The sequence below is a fragment of the Hevea brasiliensis genome, chromosome 2 (assembly GCF_030052815.1).
Source record: "Hevea brasiliensis isolate MT/VB/25A 57/8 chromosome 2, ASM3005281v1, whole genome shotgun sequence".
NCBI classification, from domain to species: domain Eukaryota; kingdom Viridiplantae; phylum Streptophyta; class Magnoliopsida; order Malpighiales; family Euphorbiaceae; genus Hevea; species Hevea brasiliensis.
The window spans coordinates 116607773-116629378 of NC_079494.1; the positions used below are offsets into that span (position 1 = coordinate 116607773).

The 21606-nt window shown below is 34.5% G+C and overlaps 3 protein-coding genes and 1 pseudogene across 3 annotated transcripts; all 4 read right to left on the bottom strand.

The window, feature by feature from the left end:
- Positions 1-362: 362 nt before the first annotated feature.
- LOC110670361 (AAA-ATPase At3g50940) lies at positions 363-2161 on the bottom strand. The gene is given in 4 exon segments (XM_021832386.2): positions 363-973; positions 1166-1491; positions 1494-1563; positions 1565-2161. Coding segments are annotated over 4 exon segments (1311 nt in total). The 5' UTR covers positions 2087-2161; the 3' UTR covers positions 363-580.
- Positions 2162-3139: 978 nt separating this feature from the next.
- Positions 3140-6029, bottom strand: LOC110670362 (AAA-ATPase At5g17730). Its single transcript, XM_021832387.2, has 2 exons — positions 3739-6029; positions 3140-3638 (listed from the first exon to the last, which is right to left on the bottom strand). Exons 1-2 carry the CDS (start codon positions 4306-4308, stop codon positions 3276-3278), a joined length of 933 nt encoding a protein of 310 aa, XP_021688079.2. The 5' UTR covers positions 4309-6029; the 3' UTR covers positions 3140-3275.
- A 1041-nt stretch (positions 6030-7070) lies between these two features.
- Positions 7071-14185, bottom strand: LOC110670363 (14-3-3-like protein D). The gene is given in 7 exon segments (XM_058140709.1): positions 7071-7282; positions 7394-7443; positions 11730-11878; positions 11991-12100; positions 13306-13392; positions 13484-13797; positions 13964-14185. Coding segments are annotated over 7 exon segments (789 nt in total). The 5' UTR covers positions 14040-14185; the 3' UTR covers positions 7071-7279.
- A 2362-nt stretch (positions 14186-16547) lies between these two features.
- Positions 16548-21168, bottom strand: LOC131175939 (dol-P-Man:Man(6)GlcNAc(2)-PP-Dol alpha-1,2-mannosyltransferase-like; annotated as a pseudogene).
- Between the last annotated feature and the right edge of the window lie 438 nt (positions 21169-21606).

A 21606-nucleotide genomic window follows, 5' to 3' on the forward strand; every position in this document is an offset into this window, starting at 1 on the left:
TGACGAGAGATCGGAAATAAGACAGGATGACATGGAGACTTGATATCGGTTTGATCTCGTTTGACGAGAGATCGGAAATGAGATTGGATGAAATGGAGACTTAATATTGGTTTGATCTCCTTTGACGAGAGATCGGAAAGCAGATTGGATGACATGGAGACTTGATATTGGTTTGATCTCCTTTGACGAGAGATTGGAAAGCAATCAACTGGATGCGGGATCGGTTTATTTCCTGATCGAGTCACTTGTGACCGAAGAATGTCGGCTGGGGATCGATTTTCAAAGTCCATTGACTTTGGTGATCGGCCAAAATATGGTGTCGACACTCTCCTCTGGAGCTTAATAGCAGAGAAATCATCATAGGCTCATAAAAATGTTTGGATTTGGCAAAGGGCAACCTAATTTGCTCTATCTTAGTGTGTAAACCCATTGATCAACCAACAAATTTAATGCCTAATAATGGCCTACACAAAAGCCATTTTAGGCCACCCACAAACAATGGCCTATTGATGAAATTCAACATATAATTAAGTTACCGTATTAATGACCCCGTTGTTAATGGTTTTCTTCTCTCTCCTAGCTAATTCCATTCTTTGGCATCTACTCTCGTGCTAGTTTCAGCCTCATCCATCTTCAATTTCTTTCTATGAAGGAATTCAACAAGACCTTGGAAAGAAACTCCCACATCACTATTCTTCTTCAGCTCTCCTAAGACTTCTTCCCGGGTCACTTCAGCTTCCTCTAGGAGCCCTTCAATCTCTTGAAAAAGCTCGTGATGTTGAATTTCAAGATAATGGAAGGCTAATTGCTTGAATGTAGAGATGCTACAATACGGCATGTGGATGTTCATGTCGATACGACCAGGCCTTAATAGAGCTGGACTAACCGTTTCTTTGTGAGTCGCAGTGAAAATTATGATACGTTCATTGCCACAGCATGACCAAAGTCCATCCGTGCAATGGAGTAGCATTTCCTGTTAAACAGTAGATCCAAATTCATTATATTTGAGTAAAAAATTGCATAGGAAAGCGACTCGGGAACGTAACATCAATTTCCAAGCCAAACACTGGGGTTTTAATTACATCCAGGCTACTTTCCTGAGCGATTCTGGCAACCAAATGCAATGTTGGTTTTTGTCTATGCGTTACAGTAAATTTGGACTCACCTCATTTTGATCAGGGTTCTCTGGTTGCTCAATTCTGCAATCAACATTCTTTATCACAAGTACAGATCGATTAGGGATTCTATCCACAAAAAAGTTATAATTAAAATCGGATGGAAAAACTGCCAGATCTAGCTCGTAGACGTCATAGTTTAAGTGATTAGCCATGGCTGCAATCAAGCTTGATTTGCCAGAGCCAGGAGGACCATTTAACAAGTAATTCCGTTTCCATGCTTTCCCAATCCTTCCATAGAACTCCTTGGCATTCACGAAGGTGTTGAAATCGTCCCACACTGCTCTCTTAATTTCTGAATCCAACACAAGGGTCTGAATGTCATTGAGTGATCAAATGTGTCATCAGGCTGCCAGTTCAAGGGACGATAACAAGACAGCCGAAACTTTTTGAATCTTTTTCGCTTCTCTATGCTCCAAAATGTAATGTAAATATGAATTCAGCATTGTCTCTCTGTGCTTCTCATGAAAAGTTAGCTCAAAGGATCTTATTTCGGATTCAGCAGTTGCATATTGAATCCTATTGTCGAAGGATCCAATCTTTGTAAAAACCAATTTCCAACTTACCTGTACATTTTGAAAAACATCAGGTATTTCCTGATCTTTACCAATGGCTTGCTCAGCTTGGTTCTCTCTGCCATTTGATGTGTTCACTATGAAGGTCAAATAGGCATTAACAGCCTGAAACATTTGGTTAAGGTGATGCTCTTTATATTCTTCTATAACTATAGTGTTTAATTGAGAGGAGAAGGGATGACAGGAAAGGCTATGGAGATTGGGGAAGATGAATCTTCGGATTCTGGAAGGCATGAAAATTTTGGAAATGCTATGAACAAGAACTGTGGAAGCAGCGAGGGTGGATATTGTGATGAGAAAATTTTTTGTATTTTGTCCATTTTGGAGGGACAACATTTTCAAGAACTTGAGAAAGGAGATTCTGATATCAGATTATGAGGATAATACAGTTCTTGGAGAAGGATTTTGCATATCTGTCTCTTAAATTGCAAATGGAATTTCTAGGAAGAAAAAGCATTAAAGATTTGGCAAACTTTTTTTTTTTGCTTCTGATGTCAATGCCAGCGCCAACTTCGAAAATTATGCAAAGACTAATTCCACCATGACTGGTCTTCTAATTTGACTTGGAAAAGTAGTTGCATGGAGGGTGTGTTTTTCTTTTTGGGGTTTTGATGTTTTGTCTCAGAGGACTTTTCTTCACAGAAGAGTTCAAAGGAATATTTACTTGGCTGCCAAATTATGGAAAGATGAAAAGGTTCTTTAACAAAAAAGAGAAACAGGGAGAGAGATTTTTTCTAGGTTCTTGCCCTAAGTTTGGACTTATTCAATGAGCATACCAACTCATCAGTGATTACACCCAACCCGATACAATATCAAAACAAATAGACCTCAAGTAATAATATATTTTAACTCCAAGCCTTTTTAAGGTAGATCTCCAGTGAATTTGATTAAAAAAAAAAAAAAAAAAAAAAACTCCCTTTGCCCGAATTCAGTTATGGTGAAGCCAAGTTTCTAAACGGGCGAACAAACTATAAACTATACTAATAACATTTCATCATGTTGTGATGATCCTCCTGGAGAACTTCCACAATTGATGTATGATGATCTTTGCGGGTTGGTTTGGCTAGTGTTTTGCCAATTGCCATGCTCATTCTTTAAATTCTTGCATATTTCTCCCTTTGGACGGGAAAACCCACATTAGTTCACTAAAAACACAAATTTTATTATTTGGTCTAACGATGACAACTTGGTAATCTATTTTTTTTTAATTGATATATTTTATTAGTTAATTAAATGTACTTTAATTGATATCTTTTCATACCTTTTAAAGGGCCTGAAGAGTGAAAAATTTTGGATTTGAGTCCTTTTATATGTTAATATGATGGGAGTTTTGAGCACTACAGTTCAGAGTTATGAAATGGGAAGGGCTATCTTTATTAAGTCATCGTATTGTGCTACCATTCAATGGGCCTCCTCAATTAAAAAACTGATAAATTTTGTTACGTATACAGGGAAATAGAAAACTACTAAAGAAAATATACATAATTTATTTTGTAACGTCCTCTTTATTGATCTTGCTTGTCACTCAGTTTTGCAAATTTTCCTTTTCAGCTAGCTTCTTGTGAAGCAATCTGACTAGGCCCTGGAGGGAAACTTCAGCATCCCTACTCTTCATGAGTTCTACTACAACTTCTGCCAGGGTGATTTCAACCTTCTGTATAAGCCCTTCAATATCTTCAAAGAGTCCGTGATGTCGAATTCCAAAATGATTGAACGCCAATTGGTTAAATGCAGAAATGGTACAATATGACATATGAATCTGCAAGTCAATTAGACCAGGCTTCAGTAGCTGAGGTTCAAGCATTTCCTTTTGAGTGGTTGTCAAGACAATGATTTGTCCATCACCACAGCATGACCAAGCCTCATTGAGAAGTGTCAAGAGTGTTTCCTGATAAAGCAATAAGAGTAGAAATTAGGGGTCAGAAAAGCAGGTTCAGAAAAATACGTCAGTGTTCGATCCATGGACATCCAAGTAAAATGATACTAACCATATAATGACCACTTCGTCCTGGTTGATCCTCTGATTCTGGGTTTTGTGGCTTGACACTACTGTCAATATCTTCGAACACAAGCATAGATTTGCTGGAACTGTTACGAACCATTGACCACAAATATTCACCAGGATTATTTTCTACTCCTGATAAATCAAAGTCATAGATGTCATACTTCAAGTGATTAGCCATAGCTGCTATCAAGCTTGACTTGCCTGTGCCAGGAGGACCATATAACAAGTAACCACGTTTCCATGCTTTTCCATTACTTCTGTAACATTCCTTCGCCTTGCCAACATTCCTGAAGGTGTTCAAATCATTTAACACCATTGCTTTGATCTCTGAATCCATTGCAAGGGTCTCAAACGTTATTGGGTGATCGAAATCGACGGTATATTCTAAGCCTACCTGATAGAGCGTTATTGCCTTGCATTCTTCTCTAATAGCCTTTGATCGCTCTGAAATGTATGGCATGTAACAATTCAACACAGTTTCCTGATGTTTCTTCTGAAATGTAAGGCTTATTGATGGACTTTGGTTGCCTCGAGGCAATGAATTGATCATCATTTTCACAACCAATCACAGAGAAAGGATCGCCCCAGAATTACTAATGCCTGGTCGCATTGATATGCAGATTCCAATGTCATATTGTACCATTTCTACATTTAATGAATTAGTCTACATGTATTATAGTGTTATCTTTTGCAAGCCTCCCAAAGAGATTGAACAGCTATTGGAGAAGGTCAAAGTCACACCTGCAGAAGTTGTAGCAGAGCTAACAAGGAGTTCTGACGATACTGATTTCTTAGTTCGCCTTACCAAGTTCCTTCAGGAGAAGCAACTGGAGAACTTAGCTGCAGAAAATTGCATGAAAATTTAATGGGGTGAGTGATAGTAAAATACAACGTTGCTTCATCAATATACAGGCACATCTTCATTATTCATTCCTTTCATGGAGCCGATTAACCTCCTGCAAGTGAGTCACATTCAAAGGATGCAAATGGAAAGCCCAGATCAACAAAAGAAGCAACAGCTTCCATTAAAATGTCTGCTAAAGTCTCCTTCACACTTTTGTATGCGTTCTTGAATATTAACGGCTGCAGTATTATATTATATTATTTGTCATTATAACTCAAGTTTAGGAATACATTCCAGTAGATTTTGTTGGATTTCATATGAATTAATTCATTGAAATATCTATAAATTGGGTAATAAATTGTAAACGCAAGGGAAGTTCAATAATTAAATCAAACAAATTATTCTACAGTCATAAACACGAAAGCAAACACTTAGTTCCACCAGGAAGGATTAGGAAATTCCTATCAATAATATTTTTCTAGAACTTTTCGGTGTGTTTGTATGGAGTAAGGGCTTTACATAGAAAGGTAAGATATCAATGAAAGATAAGATAGCAAAATCTCTCACCCCACTAATTTGATGGATTAAAAAAAATGAACGTTCCCTCTTAAAACCTTAATTCTTTTAAAAAATCTCTCTCAAACAAGTATTGGACTTTAAAGATTCATCAGTTACCTTCAAAAATTTTCTCTCATATAAGCTGTTAGGGGGAAAAAAGAAAGAAAGTATGCCTCAAGTAACCCATAATAAAAGGACTGACTTCATTGTTATTGTTATGAAGATTTTTTTTTTCCAAAAGATACATATTCATTGCGCAAGAAAAAGTCTGAAGCACGCAAACCCCAAACAACTGACCCTAGTTAAAAACCAAAGCCCTAAGAAAAAGGAACCCAATAGGCAAACTCAACCTAAAACAAGCAAGAGGATGGAGGCCTAATCAAAACCCTAATTCTGGAAACCTACTGTCATGAGAAGAAAGATCCCGCCATCTACGCATCCATAGGATGACAAGGTAGCTAAGAACTCCAAAAAAATTGAAAGCACAAAACCAAAATCATGGTAACGAGTAGGATCTGAACTAAGGAGAGAACAATTGGGCAACGAGGTAGAGCTCTTTGATTCATTTGGCCATTAACAGTGTGTTTGATGGAGTGAAGCCATTAATATACTTGGATGAAGTGCGGAAACATTTTATAAAATAAGCTAATGGAAAACCATATCTTATTTAAGAAAATTACCTTTCTCCCCAAATAAATAATACTTCAAAAACTCGACCTCACCTCCAAAAACTTCCTTTAAAACAAATTGTTACAGACTAAGTGCATGCAAAAAGAGACACTAAGAATGTCCTTAAAAGGTACCACGCCCGCTAACAAGTTCTTCAACTCGTTGTTCCCGAAGCAAACTTCTTGGTTTCAAGACAACAAAGAGCTAAACCCTAGGCAAGAAAAACAAACACTAGGCGTGGAACAGACCCTCTTTAATAGCACTAAATTTACCACAAAAAAGCGCACACAAATATTATTTTATGCAAAATCCTATTCAGAAGGGAAACCCAGTGGGGATGGTAACGTGCAGATTCCTGCTATTTTCTAAATTTTAACGTATATTAAAATTTATTTTTAATTATTTAAATTTATTTTAAATTCAATTATTTTTATTTAAAAAATATAAATTCATTTAATTTTATATATTTTAATTAAAAATTTACATAAAAATATTTTTTTTAATAATTTATATAGTAAATCTTTAATAATTTTATAAAATATTTTTATTTTATTTTATATAAAATAAAATTTATAAACATTTATAAATATTATTATAAAAATATATATTTTATATTTAATTAAATATTTATATAAATAGATTCGATAACGAATATACAATGTATAAAATTTAAACCCGATCTAAAACCATTATAAATATTAAATTTTAAATTCAAACTCATTTCAAATCCGATTATACATTATCCAAATCCGTATTCAGTCGAATGTAAAAACTCAATCCGTTATCATCCCTAGAACCCTCTTTTGTAATAGGGAGTAAAGTTTCTCTTGCCCAAATAAGGCATAATAGTAAGACTCCACAAAGCTTTTCTTGCTTGGTATCTTTTTCTTTTCCTTGCGTCCATCATTGACACGGTACAGCCATTCTCGTCATCTATCACCAGGATTTTACATGGAACAACGCAATCAATCCAAGCACAAAGATATTCTCTTCATATGTATATTTTTCAATCTTCCTAATTTCCTAATTCCATTTGGAGTTGAATTCAACAGACAACAGAAACAAATCATAATTTTATTTTTCTTCTTTTGAACATCTCACTTATTGTTCTTTGAAAAGATGAGCACCTTTTTCTTTTTCATTTCCAAGTAACGTAAATGACATATATATATATATATATATATATATATATATATATATATATATATATATATAAAAGAAAAAGGAAAAAAGGGCACTCTTAGAAACCAAAAATCATCATAGACCACCTCTATGATAACCCAAATCTTCCTGCTAATGTATACATGATTGAAACAAATTAACACCAGCAGAAAACAATAAGGTACACCAGAAGAGAATCTCAAAACCTCTCTCAAACAACAATAATACAAAGCTGAGGGGAAATCATCCTTCTCACTTCCACACATTGAAGAATTACAAGGTTCCATCAGCTTCACTGCAAAAATTAAATAATCCACGTTCCAAAAAGTGAGTGTCTAAAAAAAATATTCGTTTTATGGCTTGCATCTAAAAATAATTGAACATATAAAAAAGATGAATGACCCACCTCCGCATCTTCGCTTCCAACTTTGCCAGAGCTTTCCATTTTCTGGTCTTCTGCCAAATGAAGTAAAAATGAAAAATATAACTTATTGTAGGAAATGAAATTGCACAAGCACTTGATGGGAAGAAAACAAGCATTAAAGAATTCGCCAAATCCATTTAAACACTACATTAGCATAACACCCAATGGGCTGTCTAACAGAGAGATAATGTTTATCCCAATCTATTAACCAATTTCATATTGATCTTTATCTATCTGTTGTACCAATCCTTAGCTTGTACATTTCATACTTATCATTATCTTGTGACCAGTATATATTTTACATTCAATTTATCATTAACAAGACTTGAAACATTCAGAACTCTTTATGGTATCAAAGCCAAATCAGCTCCACAGCCAGTTGTTTTTCGAAAATCGACTCCTCTCAAGCATTGATCTCTAGCTCATCCACTTCCCCAATCTCTTTTTCTATTCCCTACGTCAATCAGTATTTTACCAATCAAATTGAATTCCTCAAACTATCTCCTGTGGAAATCTCAGCTTCTTCCCATTCTCAATGGATATAATCTCGCTTCTCATATTGCTTTGACTACCACACCACCACCAGCTCTCCTAGCTGATAACACTCCCTATCCAGCATATGAAGCTTGGTACCGTAAAGACCAATTGGTCCTAAGCTGGATGTTCTGTTCCATCTCTGAAAATCTCCAGACCCGAGTTATCACCTCTTCCACAGCAGGATGCCAGGCAAAAGCTTAAGGCCATTTTTTCTACAGGTTCAAGAACACAAGTAATGCAGCTCTGTAAGCAGTTAAAACACCTTAAGAAGGGCACAAATTCTGTGGAGGACCATATGAAAAGAGCCAAGTCAATCTTTGATCATCAAGCAGTTGTTCAATGTCCTATTACAGAGGAAAATTTGGTTAATGAATTTTAGAAGGATTGGATTCCACTTGCAGACCATTTGTTCATGCCATTGAAGCACACAATATGCCCATCTCTTTTAATGACCTTTATGCTTTGCTCTTGAGTGAGGAAGCCCAACTAAAAATGAAAAATTTATCTATGGAATCATCTGTTACTCCAACTGCCCATTATCCCGCACGTCCCTCCAATTAGTCAACTAAAGGAGGACATTCCAAGAGGTTGAGGTTGCCACAATCAGTCCTACACTTCTATCAACGCCCATGTTCCTAGTCATATCATTTGCCACAACTGCAATGGCAATGGCTATCTTGCCAAGCAATGCCCGACACCACGCCGGTCTAACTCTACCAGGCCAGTTTCCAGCTTTGCTTCCACCAATACTACACCTGCCCAGAATTGGAATTTGGATTCCAACACTAATTTCCATATGACGGCTGACAATAGAAATCTTACATCCTTTGCTCCTTATCATGGAACTAATGAAATTGTGATAGGCAATGGTAAAACACTTCCTATTTCTCATGTTGGTTCATCTACTAGTCATGCTCACAATTTGACATTTCAATTGAACAATATTCTTTGCTCTCTTTCTTTCCATCAAAATCTTCTTTCTATTCATTCGTTTACTACAAATAATAATGCATCTGTTGAGTTTTACCCTGATTGTCTTCTTGTGAAGGATACCTCTTCAGATTTCTACTTCTCTTCGTTTAGAAGCTCTTGTTGCAACTTTGGCCACATGGCATGCCCATCTGGGCCATGCTAATTCTTGTTTAGTTAGTCATAATAAACTTTTTTCTAATAAACTCAAGTCTTCCAGTCCGTGTCATGCATGCAATATCAGCAAGATGCATAAATTTTCTGTTTCTTATTCCAGTGTTAATCAACCTTTTGAGTTAATTTGTTCTAACGTTTGGGGCCCTGCCTCTGTTGAATCTGTTGATGGTTTTCGATATTATGTGCTTTTTTTTTATCACTACAGTAAGTATAATTAGACTTATTTTTTGAAACATAAATCTGATGTACTCACTGTTTTTATCCAATTCTGCACTCTTGTCAAAAAACATTTTAGTTTGCCAATTAAACAATTCCAAGCAGATAGTGATGGGCAATTTCAAGCCTTAACCAATTATTTACGAGATAATGGAATCTCATGTCCGCACACACCTAAACAAAATAGTTGTGCAAAATGCAAACACAGTCATATCTTTGAGACAGGTAGGACCATGTTACACCATGCAAATGTTACACTACAATATTAGACTTATGCATTTCAAACAAGTGTTTTATACAATCAATAGAATCCCTTCAATCAAAATTAGTCCTAAAATACCATATGAAATTCTTTTCAAAGCACCGCCTGATTACACTGAACTTTATGTTTTTTGAATCCCTTTACTATCCTTGGTTAAAACCATACTCCAAGCATAAACTATTCCACACTCGAGTAAATGTGTATTTTTGGGTTACAACAAATCTAATAAAGGTTATCAATGCTTGGAATTTTTAACTGGCAAAATTTACGTTTCACGTCAAGTTCTTTTCTTTGAACAGGATTTTCCACTTCTCTAGAATGATAATTTGGCACTACGGAATCCAAGTTTGATTTTGCAAGGTCCTGTCACTACTTCACCCACACACCCATTGATACTAGACCATTGTCCCAATAATGCTCCAAATCACACCTGGCAAGGTTTGTTAGGCCCACATCCATCATCCACTCCAACGCCACGAAGTATTCCACTCACATGCTCCAATTCTAACCACGTCTCTTTTTCCTCACCATATTGCCCTACTACCAATCACAACCAAACACACTCAATAACACTTGCTCTCACCAGATCTCCCATTGCAAAATCAATTCCACCAACCAATAAAGGTATTTCTCTGGTAGTCACCAACTCCACAGACTTAGACCCAAATTTCCCTACTTCACATGAACCACCTACACCTGCATCGAACCTCAACCTGAATGCCTTCACAAAATGGTGACCAAATCTCAGACGGGCAACTTAAAGCCCAAGAAATTTTTGGCAACCATTTCATCATATCAACTCAGTGTTACTTGCCATTCACAAGCAGTATGAGATTCGACATGGCGTGTGGCCATGATGGAAGAAGTCAATGCTTTGATTCAAATAGGGATGTGGACATTAGTACCTCGTTCTACTGCTTAGAATGTGGTTGGATGTAAGTGAGTTTTTTGAATTAAACAGCGATCCAATGGGTCAGTTGAGCGCTATAAAGCACATCTTATGGCAAAGGGTTATCAAGAGCGGCCGGGGCTGGATTTCACAGAAACCTTTTCCCCTGTTGTTAAACCAGCAACAATAAGGCTCATTTTTTAAATTGCAATCTCCAGAGATTGGGACATCCGTCAATTAGATGTCTCAAACGCTTTTCTTCATGGTGACTTAGAAGACAATGTTTTTATGGAACCACCACCCGGATTCCAGGATCCAGAAAAGCCGAATCATGTCCATAAGTTAAATCACTTAAAGAGATGCATATTGGGCAAGTGACAGTACTGACCGTAAATCTACATCTGGGCATGCCATCTTCCTTGGCTCCAAAACCATATTTCATGGAACTCCAAAAATCAAAGAACTGTGGCTAAATCCTCCATGGAAACTGAATAAAAGGCAATTGGGGCTGCTACAACTGAATTAATTTGGTTAGAATCTCTTCTTCGAAAAATTGCCACGCCTTTTATATCTACACCTGTGCTGTGGTGTAACAATATTGGTGCTACCTATCTATCTGCAAACCGAATCTTCCATGCCAGAACGAAACATGTAGAAGTGGAGTTCCACTTTGTTCAGGATAAAGTCACTAAGAAAGAGCTTCAAGTTAAATTTGTTTCATCCCGTGACCAACTTGCAGATATACTCAAAAAGCTTTACCGAGCTCCAGACATGCTGATATTCAGGCAAGATTAACAATTCGACCAGTTCAACACTCAAATTGCGGGGGCGAAATAGAGAGAGAATGTTTATCCCAATCTGTTAACGAATTTCATATTGATCTTTATCTATCTCTTGTACCAGTCCTTAGCTTGTACATTTCATACTTATCATTATCTTATAGCCAGTATATATCGTACACTCAATTTATCATTAACAAGACTTAAAACATTCAGAACTCTTTACTGTCAACACTCAATTCAGCTTGCTCCCCCAAGGCAAAAAAAGGAAATCATGAAAACAAATCCTCATAAAAATGCAGATCTAAAATAATAGCAAATACCTGCAATTTCCTTTTCACTGGTAGATTATTATAAAGCAAAAAGTTGAATGAAACTTTGCTAGAATATTGACTTCAATTAATTGAGGATGGATCCAAAAGATTGCTGGACAAATAAGGTTAAAGCTATAGCCCCAGGAATTTTTAAAGCATCAAGTCCATAAAATACCTCCATCCTCTGGAATGTCAGACGTCCACAAAGTGAGGTTGTCCCTCAATAGCTGCATGATCAAAGTGCTATCCTTGTAAGATTCTTCACTTAGGGTATCCAACTCTGATATAGCCTCATCAAAAGCTTGCTTTGCCAGGTGGCAGGCCCTGACAGATAAAAACATCATATAAAAATCCACGTATGTTGCTTATCAAATAAAAGAATCTGTGAGCACAAGCATTTCACTCATATAATATAAGCATGTTATATTCAGCATACCTTTCAGGTGAGTTCAGAATCTCATAATAGAAGACAGAGAAGTTAAGAGCTAAACCCAATCGAATGGGATGGGTGGGAGGTAAATCACTCTCTGCAGTGGCTGAAGCAGTCTGCAAAAACCAAAATAAATATGAAGTACAAATTGTATAATGAACCTTATTCACTAACAAGAATGCACTTATGAAGAAACAAAGAAAGTATGAAACAGAAAGATACACCACACAAAAGTCACAATGTCCCTTCACCTTCCAGAACCAAACTACAAAATCCATAAAACTACATCTCCGAAAAGGAGTTAAAACTTTGACATTCTCTCCTTTTTCTATTGATTTAGTTTTTCTTTCCATGGCTATATCAGATTGGAGTGTAGTTAAGAATCCCAAGTCAAACAAGAAACTCAACTCAACTCAACTCAACTAAGCCTTTATCCCAAAAATTTGGAGTCGGCTATATGGATTCGCTTTTTCCACTCTGAACGATTTTGGGTTAAATCCTCAGAAATATGTAATGCTTCTAAGTCATGTTGTACTACTCTCCTCCAAGTCAATTTAGGTCTACCCCTTTTTTTCTTTTTATACTCTAACCTAATGTGCTCTACTTGTCTAACTGGAGCCTCCGTATGTCTACAAACCACCTCAATCTCCCTTCTCTCAACTTATCTTCAATTTCAAACAAGAAACTAATTAACAAAATATTTAGATTGAGCACGTCTTGCCAAAGGAGAGACATACACCATTGATGATCCAAAATATAATTAAAAATACTTCAAACTGAAGAGGTTAACAATCATAATACTCAATGAAAACAGTTAATTTCTACTACACCTTTCTAGACTTCATAGTCAGAGTAAACCTACAAAGACAAAAGTTCATTTCTCCATTGCCCCCTCCACCAACCCGATAAAGAATGTAAGTAAATGATTTATTTACTTAGACGAGGACAAAATGGTTGTAATACAGAAGTCTTTTATTTACTCTTGCCCCCTCCGTCAACCCAATAATGAACGTAAGTAAAATGAGTTTTCCAAAAAAAATACAAAAGCAATCAAACTGGAAATTTTCACTTTTCCCAGCAATTCAAAGTTCATATAGAACAATTTACAGTCACTGAATCAGTCCGGAAAAATGAGAGGGAACCCATTGCTTTCATTAATATAAACTGCTTAGCTACTAAACAATCAAGAAGTTTAACTCAAGCACATCAATGCATTAACTAGAAGAAAAAAGAAGCTCAAAACAGCTAGCAAACCGTGCAAGTCCTAAAATTTAATCAGACCCAGTAACAAAACCTGGAAAAGAAAAGGATTAGTACATACCTGGTATGCCTTAAGTGACTGATCAGCTGCCTCTTTCTTCTCATTACCAGTCTTGAACTTTGCTCGATACCGATAATAATCACCTTCCTACGCCAAATCCAAAACCCACCAATAAAATTCCTAATTCACTATTAAAATCACAGCATCAACATAAATTCAAAAAAAAAAAAAAAACCACCCCTCACATCTTGTAGTAAAACACATTAGATTCCCCAGCAATAGAAGACGGTATGAGATGCTCATCGATGAGAGTTATAATATCACTGCAAATGGTGGACAACTCCGACTCCACCTTGTGCCTGTACTCCTTAATCCTCTTCACATTTCCCTCATTCCCTTTCGATTCCTCCTTCTGCTCGATGGACGACAAGATCCTCCAAGACGCCCGCCGTGCGCCAACCACATTCTTGTAACCAACAGACAGTAAGTTCCTCTCCTCGACAGTCAATTCAACATCAAGCTTCGCGACTTTCTTCATCGCCTCCACCATTTCTACATTACAACACAGCCCAAAATCACTCAACAGCTAAATCCAAAGAAATTAATACTAAAATCATTCGAAAGTTAAATCCAGAGAAATTAAATCGATTTACATCCATAAATTCAGCAAAAAAAAATTGCAAAATTGAGCACACAAGCCACAGATCTAGAGAGAGACCATCGTAGCGCTCGGCTTGCTCGGCGAGCTTGGCAACGTAGACGAAATACTGGCGATCTTTAGAAGAAGAATCCATGGTGATCTGTTCTGGGTCTGCAAGAGCAAAAGAAGGGAGTTGGAAGGTCTGCGTGATAATGATGAACGTGAGACGGTGTCACGCTCCGGCCAATGAGTGCCACGTCGTTTCTGATTCAGTGTGTCGGGTACTCATTCGGATTTCAAGCTCACTGTCTGCTCTGTTGACTGTGCTGTTGAATGAAGGTAGTTTATATTTGGCCACATTCACCATTTTTCACTTGAATTTTATTTAAAAATCTCATAATACTTAAAGTATAAAAACACATCATGACGTATTTCAATAAATAAAATTAAGATATTTTTAATATATAAATTAAAGAGCATAAACTAATATTATATATATATATATATATATATATATATATATTAGTTAAAAGTATATATCATTATCTTTTTTTGTTAACTTAATATATTTTTTTATAAAATTAAATAAATTTTATATAAAATTTATGAAATAAAAATAAAAATTTTATGAAAATTAATTTTTTACCGTAAGTCATTTACTTTTTTTAAAGTAAAATAATCTATAAATAAATTAATTAAGATTTAAATTTGAAATCTTATAATTAAATATAATTAAGAATAAATATTAAATATTTATGATCTTATTTTCTTTAAAAGTAAAATAAATTTTAATTATTAATAAATAAATGTATTAATTTAAAAATTATATATATAACATAAAATTTAAAAGTTTATTAAAATTTGAGAAATTATAAGGGGTTTCAATCGAAGCCCAACAATAGAACCAAATCTATAAGTACAAAATTGAACTCAATCTACTAAAACAGCATAGAGATTCCTAGCCGAAGACTCAAAAATACAATGAGGAAGAAAATGGAACCTTTTGCTGAAATTTCACTATAGTGAACCATTAGAGGACAGAAAGGGCACCTCAAATCACTTTACTTGAACTTAAATCCGATTAATATTATAATAACTTGAATTCGTCTCAAACCCGATTAAAATTTATTATCAATTATTTAAATTTATTCCGAACTTAATTATTATTATATGAAAAAATTTGAATCCATTTAATATTACATATTTTAATTAATATTTTACATAAAAAAATTATGTTGATTAATAATTTATATTTTAAAATTTTAATAATTTCATAAAATATTTAAATTTTATTTTTATATAAAATAAAATGTATATAAAATTATAAATATTATTATAAAAATTTATATTTTATATTTAATTAAGTATTTATATAAATAGATTCGAATAACGAATAGTCAACATATAATATCCAAATTCGTCATAAATCCAATTATATAATACCAAAACCGATATTATTAAAATTCAATCAAATTAAATACTCATAAAAATCAGGTTCATTGCCATCCCTGCCCACAATTCAACGACTGACCACTTTAAATAGCAAAAGAAAGAACCAAAACAAAACCCTACCACAGCCAAATTCTGTAAGGAATAACGGTTCACTTTACTCCATACTTAATTGGGTGGGTTCAATTAACTCATTTTTAACTTTTGAGCCTTTAAAGTTTTCATTAAAGTTTAAAATAGTCTAGCCATATGAAAGTGTGGTACACACACCATATAAACAAATATTTAATATTTTTTTTTTACTTTAATAATAAAATATTATTTTAAAAATAATTAATTACAATTAAAAATAAAAAATGCTATTTTTATACTCTCATATAAGTAAGTAAATTTATAAAATTAAAATTGAAAATGAAAACTAAATTTGTTATGTTTATAAATAATTAAAATTAAAAAATATTATATTTATACTTTAAATAACTAATTAAAATTCAAAAAATTATAATCAGTGTTAATTAACTAAAATTAAAAATATAAAATTATTATTTTTATATTTTCATATAATTATAAAATTAGAAAAATGAAAATAATTGTAATTATAATTAATTAGAATTATAAATATAAAAAAACACTTCTCATATTTCATATAATTATTTAAAATTTAAATTCAAATTCATTATAAATTAAAATACAAATTAAAATGAAAAAAGAAACTCACGCACCTCTAAAGGTTGTGAATATCACGTACATAAATTTTAGATCAATTTGAGCTTTAATAAAACAATAAGGGATTAATTTAACTCAAAAGCAAAAAATAGTTAAATCGAAGCAAATTGAACGATATTCTAATTTAATAAATTTAACTTATCAATAAAATTTTTATTTCATTTTTTACATTATTTTACTAAATATACATTAAAATTATCTCAGCCTCAATTTCAAACTCAACTAAATGTATTGTTGGAGCCGTTCAAGACGATATAGAAATGCAATCAATTTCAAGGAACCCCTACTGCTGGCCTTTGCAGGGGCACTACAAGGGCCGACTCATTCTTCTGCAGGCCTTTGCAGAGGCACCACACGGAATATTGGTGCATTAAAATCTATGGACCATTACCTAAGAGCCACAACCCACAACACTAATCAACTTAAATTTGCTACAGAATTATTTTAAAACCAAAAAAAAACTACGATTTCTGTTGGGATTTCCTCCTTCAGGTTTTGAGATCAAATTTCAGCTATTAATAGCTTTTAGGCATCAAAATTTTGAACTACAAGAAATGCAGTTGTTCAGCAAACCGCATGCATGTCATTTTGGTATTCTTTTGAACAGCTTGTACAAGCCAAAAACATTCTTCTCTTGCCACAGATATGGGATGAAAAATGATCTGTACATGGGAGGTGAGAGCTCTCTGTCTAGATAAGGATATGCTGCAATAGGCTGAAGCACATATTGTCTTAGTAAAGTCACAAAAGGAAATAAAAATACAGAGAGAGCGGAGATGGATATAAATGTATACCTCCCAAGTTGACAAGTCACTTCCATGTGAAGGGTAAGGTCTATCAAGCTGCAGCTCAACCAAGAAAGTACAGGTTTCAAGATCACGGAGTTGTATGTTGAATTAAGGTGTATTATTCACTCCGTAACAGAAAAATATGAGATAATCCTAAAATACCATAACCAGTGGACAGTTTAATTACATATTGCTCATCTGCTGCCTTGTTCTTATTGTTAAAATATGGAGGAGCTGCTGCAGTCCCACCCGAAGTAGAATTAAATGGGAAAGGAAGAAGACCTCGAAACCCATCATCAATCCACCGGATTTCACTGATATAACCAGGAACAAAAAATGATGAAGGAAAGCGATGCCATTCACTTCCAACACAAAGCACAGAACCTGAAACATGTAGGAACCAATTTAGGATGTGTTTCTTTGAAAGAATATAAACCAGATAAGTTACCACCTTGCATAAATTAAGAACATAAAAAATGAATAAGCAATTGATAATAAACTGACCTACAAAAATTTTAGGTTGTGTACGGGAGAAGAAAGGGTGGGTGTGGAGGGGGATGCAACTGGAAATGAAAGAATAGCACTTGATGATTATAACCATGATCCAATACAGTATGGATGCCATTGAATGACACTATCTACTATTAATACAGCAGGGGATCATTGGTTACTGATGCTATGCAAATACAACTGTACAGTTATCCACAATCTGAGACTAGAAAAACAAATAAAAGAAATCTTCTACACTTTAAATGTTGAACTACAATAAATCAGTAAATGAATCTAGCTGCACCAATTGTTGCGACAGCTAGTTCCGTAAGAAAATCTAATGGTCTACAATTTGAAGATATAAGCAAGAAACTCATGCAAGAACTTGATTCATACCTGTTCCAGTATCATCATGGTGCTCCAAAATTTTGTAAACCTCAATAGGAGCACCATAACCATTAATAAGCGAGAATGTACAAGCATGGGATGCACATAATATGAGGCCTAAAACCACAGGTCTAAGAAAGTTTGCTATCTGCATACAAAAGTACAAGTTTAATGCTTATAGAATAGCTGGAGGAATATATAGGTAATGGAAAAGAAGCCTACCATAACTATCAGAGAATTGTCATAAGGATTGTATCTGTCTCAGAAAAGATCAGGAAAGCTCTCAATGACAGAAGATGCTGCAACACAAACAAGAGGATATATTGGATAAAGGAACCTGCAATCATGAGAGTATATTTAGTCAGCATATATATATAGCCCACTCCTGCCAGCATTCATTCACCACACCAGATTTTCTGGCAACAAATGCAATGTACTTGGTGACACTAAGACCACAGACCAAAGTGAATGAGAACCTTAAGTTTACCAGAATTTTCAATGTAATTATGCAAGATGTAACTCCTCAACTCAGGCACAAAATCCTTGTATTTGATAGGTTTTATTCAATAAATTACTGTTAAATTCCAAATTAAACTAGCATTATTAATTACAGAAAATTAACAACAATTCAAAAAACCATCCCAGAATGTTACAGTAAGATTAGTATAAAGCATCCAAATCCGTATCATTCCTTCATTCAGAAAGAAACATAATTCTATAAAAACTTTCAAAACAAAAGCAGAAACTATACCTTTCTTCTTTGTGGGGCTGCAAGGACATAAATCCTAGCCATATATAAAGAGGTGAGACAACAATTAGCATGTCCAGGCCATACTTTCTCCTAGCAATTGGCAAAAACCCAATGACGAGAAAAGCGAGAATGAAACAGAAGTTAAAATTGTTGAATCCATTCCTCAGATAAAATAATGGCCCTTCAATCCCATACAAGTGGCTCTCACCACCTCCCAAGGCATTATATACTAAAAGATTCAAAACGGATGATGTCCACCTTCCGTAGTAGTGATAGTCAACAAGGACTGAGAGTACCTGAAGGAATTCAGATCTTTAAATTGTAACAAAAACATTGAACATAAATGAATTGGGGAAAAGTCCATTTAGTCCCGACAATTGGGCTCCTGTTCAATTGGGCTCCTGTTCAATTAGACACAAAATATGCAAAACACATACTTATAGAAACAAAAAGTTATAAATTTCAATTGGGTCTTAATGAAAATAATACGGAAACCTATTGAATAGCTGAAATTACTTTATTTTTAACCTTTCAAAAACAATTTTAAATAGTTTCTCAACAAAAATGAAAAAAAAAAAAATTGATGTATTCTCCAGTGTGAGATTATCCTAATGAAAATTACAGAACAAAATAAAATTACCTTTAACTCAGAAAAATTTTAACTCTAGATTACAGCAGTAAGAATTTAATCCAAACTTGCTCATGCTTAAAATTTGCATTTAAATTTTAAGGGCTGCTATTAGATATGACCACAAATTTTAAGGACTAATTTTAACTTGTCCCAGTGACTTAATAAGAGACCATTATAACTCTTCAAATGCCAATTGCTAAACAAAAGCATACCACTTACTGTGCCACAAAGTGATATGTGGCAATCAAAACAATGACAGACTTACCAGAAGAACAATAAAAGTGAATGTTTGCTTGAATCTTCTAGCCAAAGAGTAGAATGTGATTGGCAAGAAAGCCAAGAGCGAGAAAGGCCAACTAAGGATTACCCCAACAGCTGCAACAACAACAGCCATAACAGGCTTCCCAAGAAGAAATAACCCTGAAGAGAGACTCATGGCATACATTGAGAATGAACTTGGCAGAAAACCTGGCAATCAAACGCCAAGGGAACAGATATCATAAAAGCCCATTAAATAAAAATTAAAAAAAAAAATTGAAGAAGAGCAAGAAAAAGACAAACAGCCTCGTGTGTAGAATGTAACAATTCAAAATCATTATCTACAGCTAATTGGCTAATAACTGAAATAAGAATTTTCTTAACCATCAATACTTGGCTACTAATTGAATACAATGCATTGCTAGCAAGAGCACCATGAGAAAAAAACTAAAATCACATTCCGGAAAATACGACAAATGCAACTAAAAAGGCGCACTCACTTGTACTAGCAAAGAAACAACCACTGGTTAAGCATAGCATCGCAAGCGCATAGGAAGCAAGACGTTTGCCATACTTCCTTGAAAGGACAACTACCAAAGTTGCATCCGCAACAACAGAAATAAGACCAAGGAACAGTCTTACTGCATAGAATACCCTCACCTGTGAGTAAGCAAAAATATGATTTAAGTTTATTTGAACGACCAAATTTTTAGATGGGAAAAAAAAAGAAAGGAAGCACAAACTTAAAAATTAATTAAAAAAAAAACCATAAGGAGATTTCTAGAAGGCAGAGGCAGGTTATGATATCTTACTTTTTCCTCTCCATACAACCAGGAAGCAGGTAGACCCACTAGTTCATGGAAATTAATATACAAATAAGACCCAAGTGCAAACTGAGAGCTGCAGATAGACAAAAATAAAATTCAACGCATCAAATCTTTCAAGCATCAAGCAAATTCAAGGTCTAAGCAGCATCAAACAGTAGAAGAACCAAAACCCAACAAGTCCTTCAAGTCTGTTTGGGAGGAAGTTTTTGGAGGGAAGATAAGGGTTTTAAAGTTGATGGATTAATAAGTGATTTGTTTAAAAATTTTAAAGATTTTAAAACTTGCAGATTGATGTACTGGAATCAGACACCTTACATTCAGTTACCTTATACCTTTAAAAAACTTCCTTAAACTCCTCCAAGCAGAGCGTCAACAGAATCATCAAACACAAGACCAGCTCTGAAATACCCCAAGTGCAAAAAGAGAGACACAAACGAGAACCCAATTGCTATCGAATACATAACAATACCTGTATTCCCAGGTTTGGAAGCCAGACTTGTAGAGAAGATAATGGAGAGGCTCCCAATAGTTGAAGACTTCATCGCAGTCATGTACTCATGTATGATATTTGAAGTGGCACTCATGTATCTTAAAATTCCCAAAGAAAGCAAAGGCAGGAACCATCCTAATCCCTTATCCTCCTCATCCCCAACATTCGATCTCCGAGGTTTATTAACCTTCGTGAACGGTTCCGACGACGATGAGGTGACATCAGACAGTAGAGGACGGCGCTGCCGCGTCGATAGAGCCATAGAGGATTTATTGGGCGTGAAAAAAACTGCTTTTTCAGTGATTGCGAAAATGATTGAGAGAGTGGAGTGGCTTGGACGGCCGGCATGGAAACGAGTAGGCGATTCCCTTCTTGGTGGCGAAGAAATTTTGAGCACTTTGTTTTATTTATATAATAAAAAAATTTATATTTCCATTTTAGCTCTTACTTTTTATTATTTTACAAACACTTAAAAAACGAAGAGGTAGACAGACGTGGAGAGAACAAAGGGTCTCTACTATTGTTGCCATTTGGAAGTCCTTGGCTTTCATACCAAAAAGACATGAAACATGAGAAAAGAAAGAAAAACCTTGGGTATTTAATGAGATTGCTTATAGATTATCAAATTTAATCTACACGTTTAAGGAGCAAAACAAGATCAATAATAATAATAATAATAATAATAATAAAAGCATGAATTAACAAATCAATCAACCAATAAATATTAGAAACCTATAATATTTGATATTGCATTTAGAGCTACTATTGAAAAAAAATCACATTTTTAAATATACTATTTAAAAAATTTTTAAATTAAATTTAATAAATTTTAATTATAAAAATATTAAATTAACAAATCAGTTTTTCTTAAATTGCTATAATGCTCTTGAAAAACATCTTTGACTCCCCTACCACAATGCCAAAT

What these genes read in the sequence shown, in the direction of transcription:
- LOC110670362 (XM_021832387.2), bottom strand. Translation starts at nt 4,308, where the DNA reads ATGATGATCAATTCATTGCCTCGAGGCAACCAAAGTCCATCAATAAGC. An exon ending in GACGAAGTGGTCATTATATG is followed by an intron (nt 3,639 to 3,738) that starts GTTAGTATCATT and finishes TTGCTTTATCAG; the next exon opens with GAAACACTCTTGACACTTCT.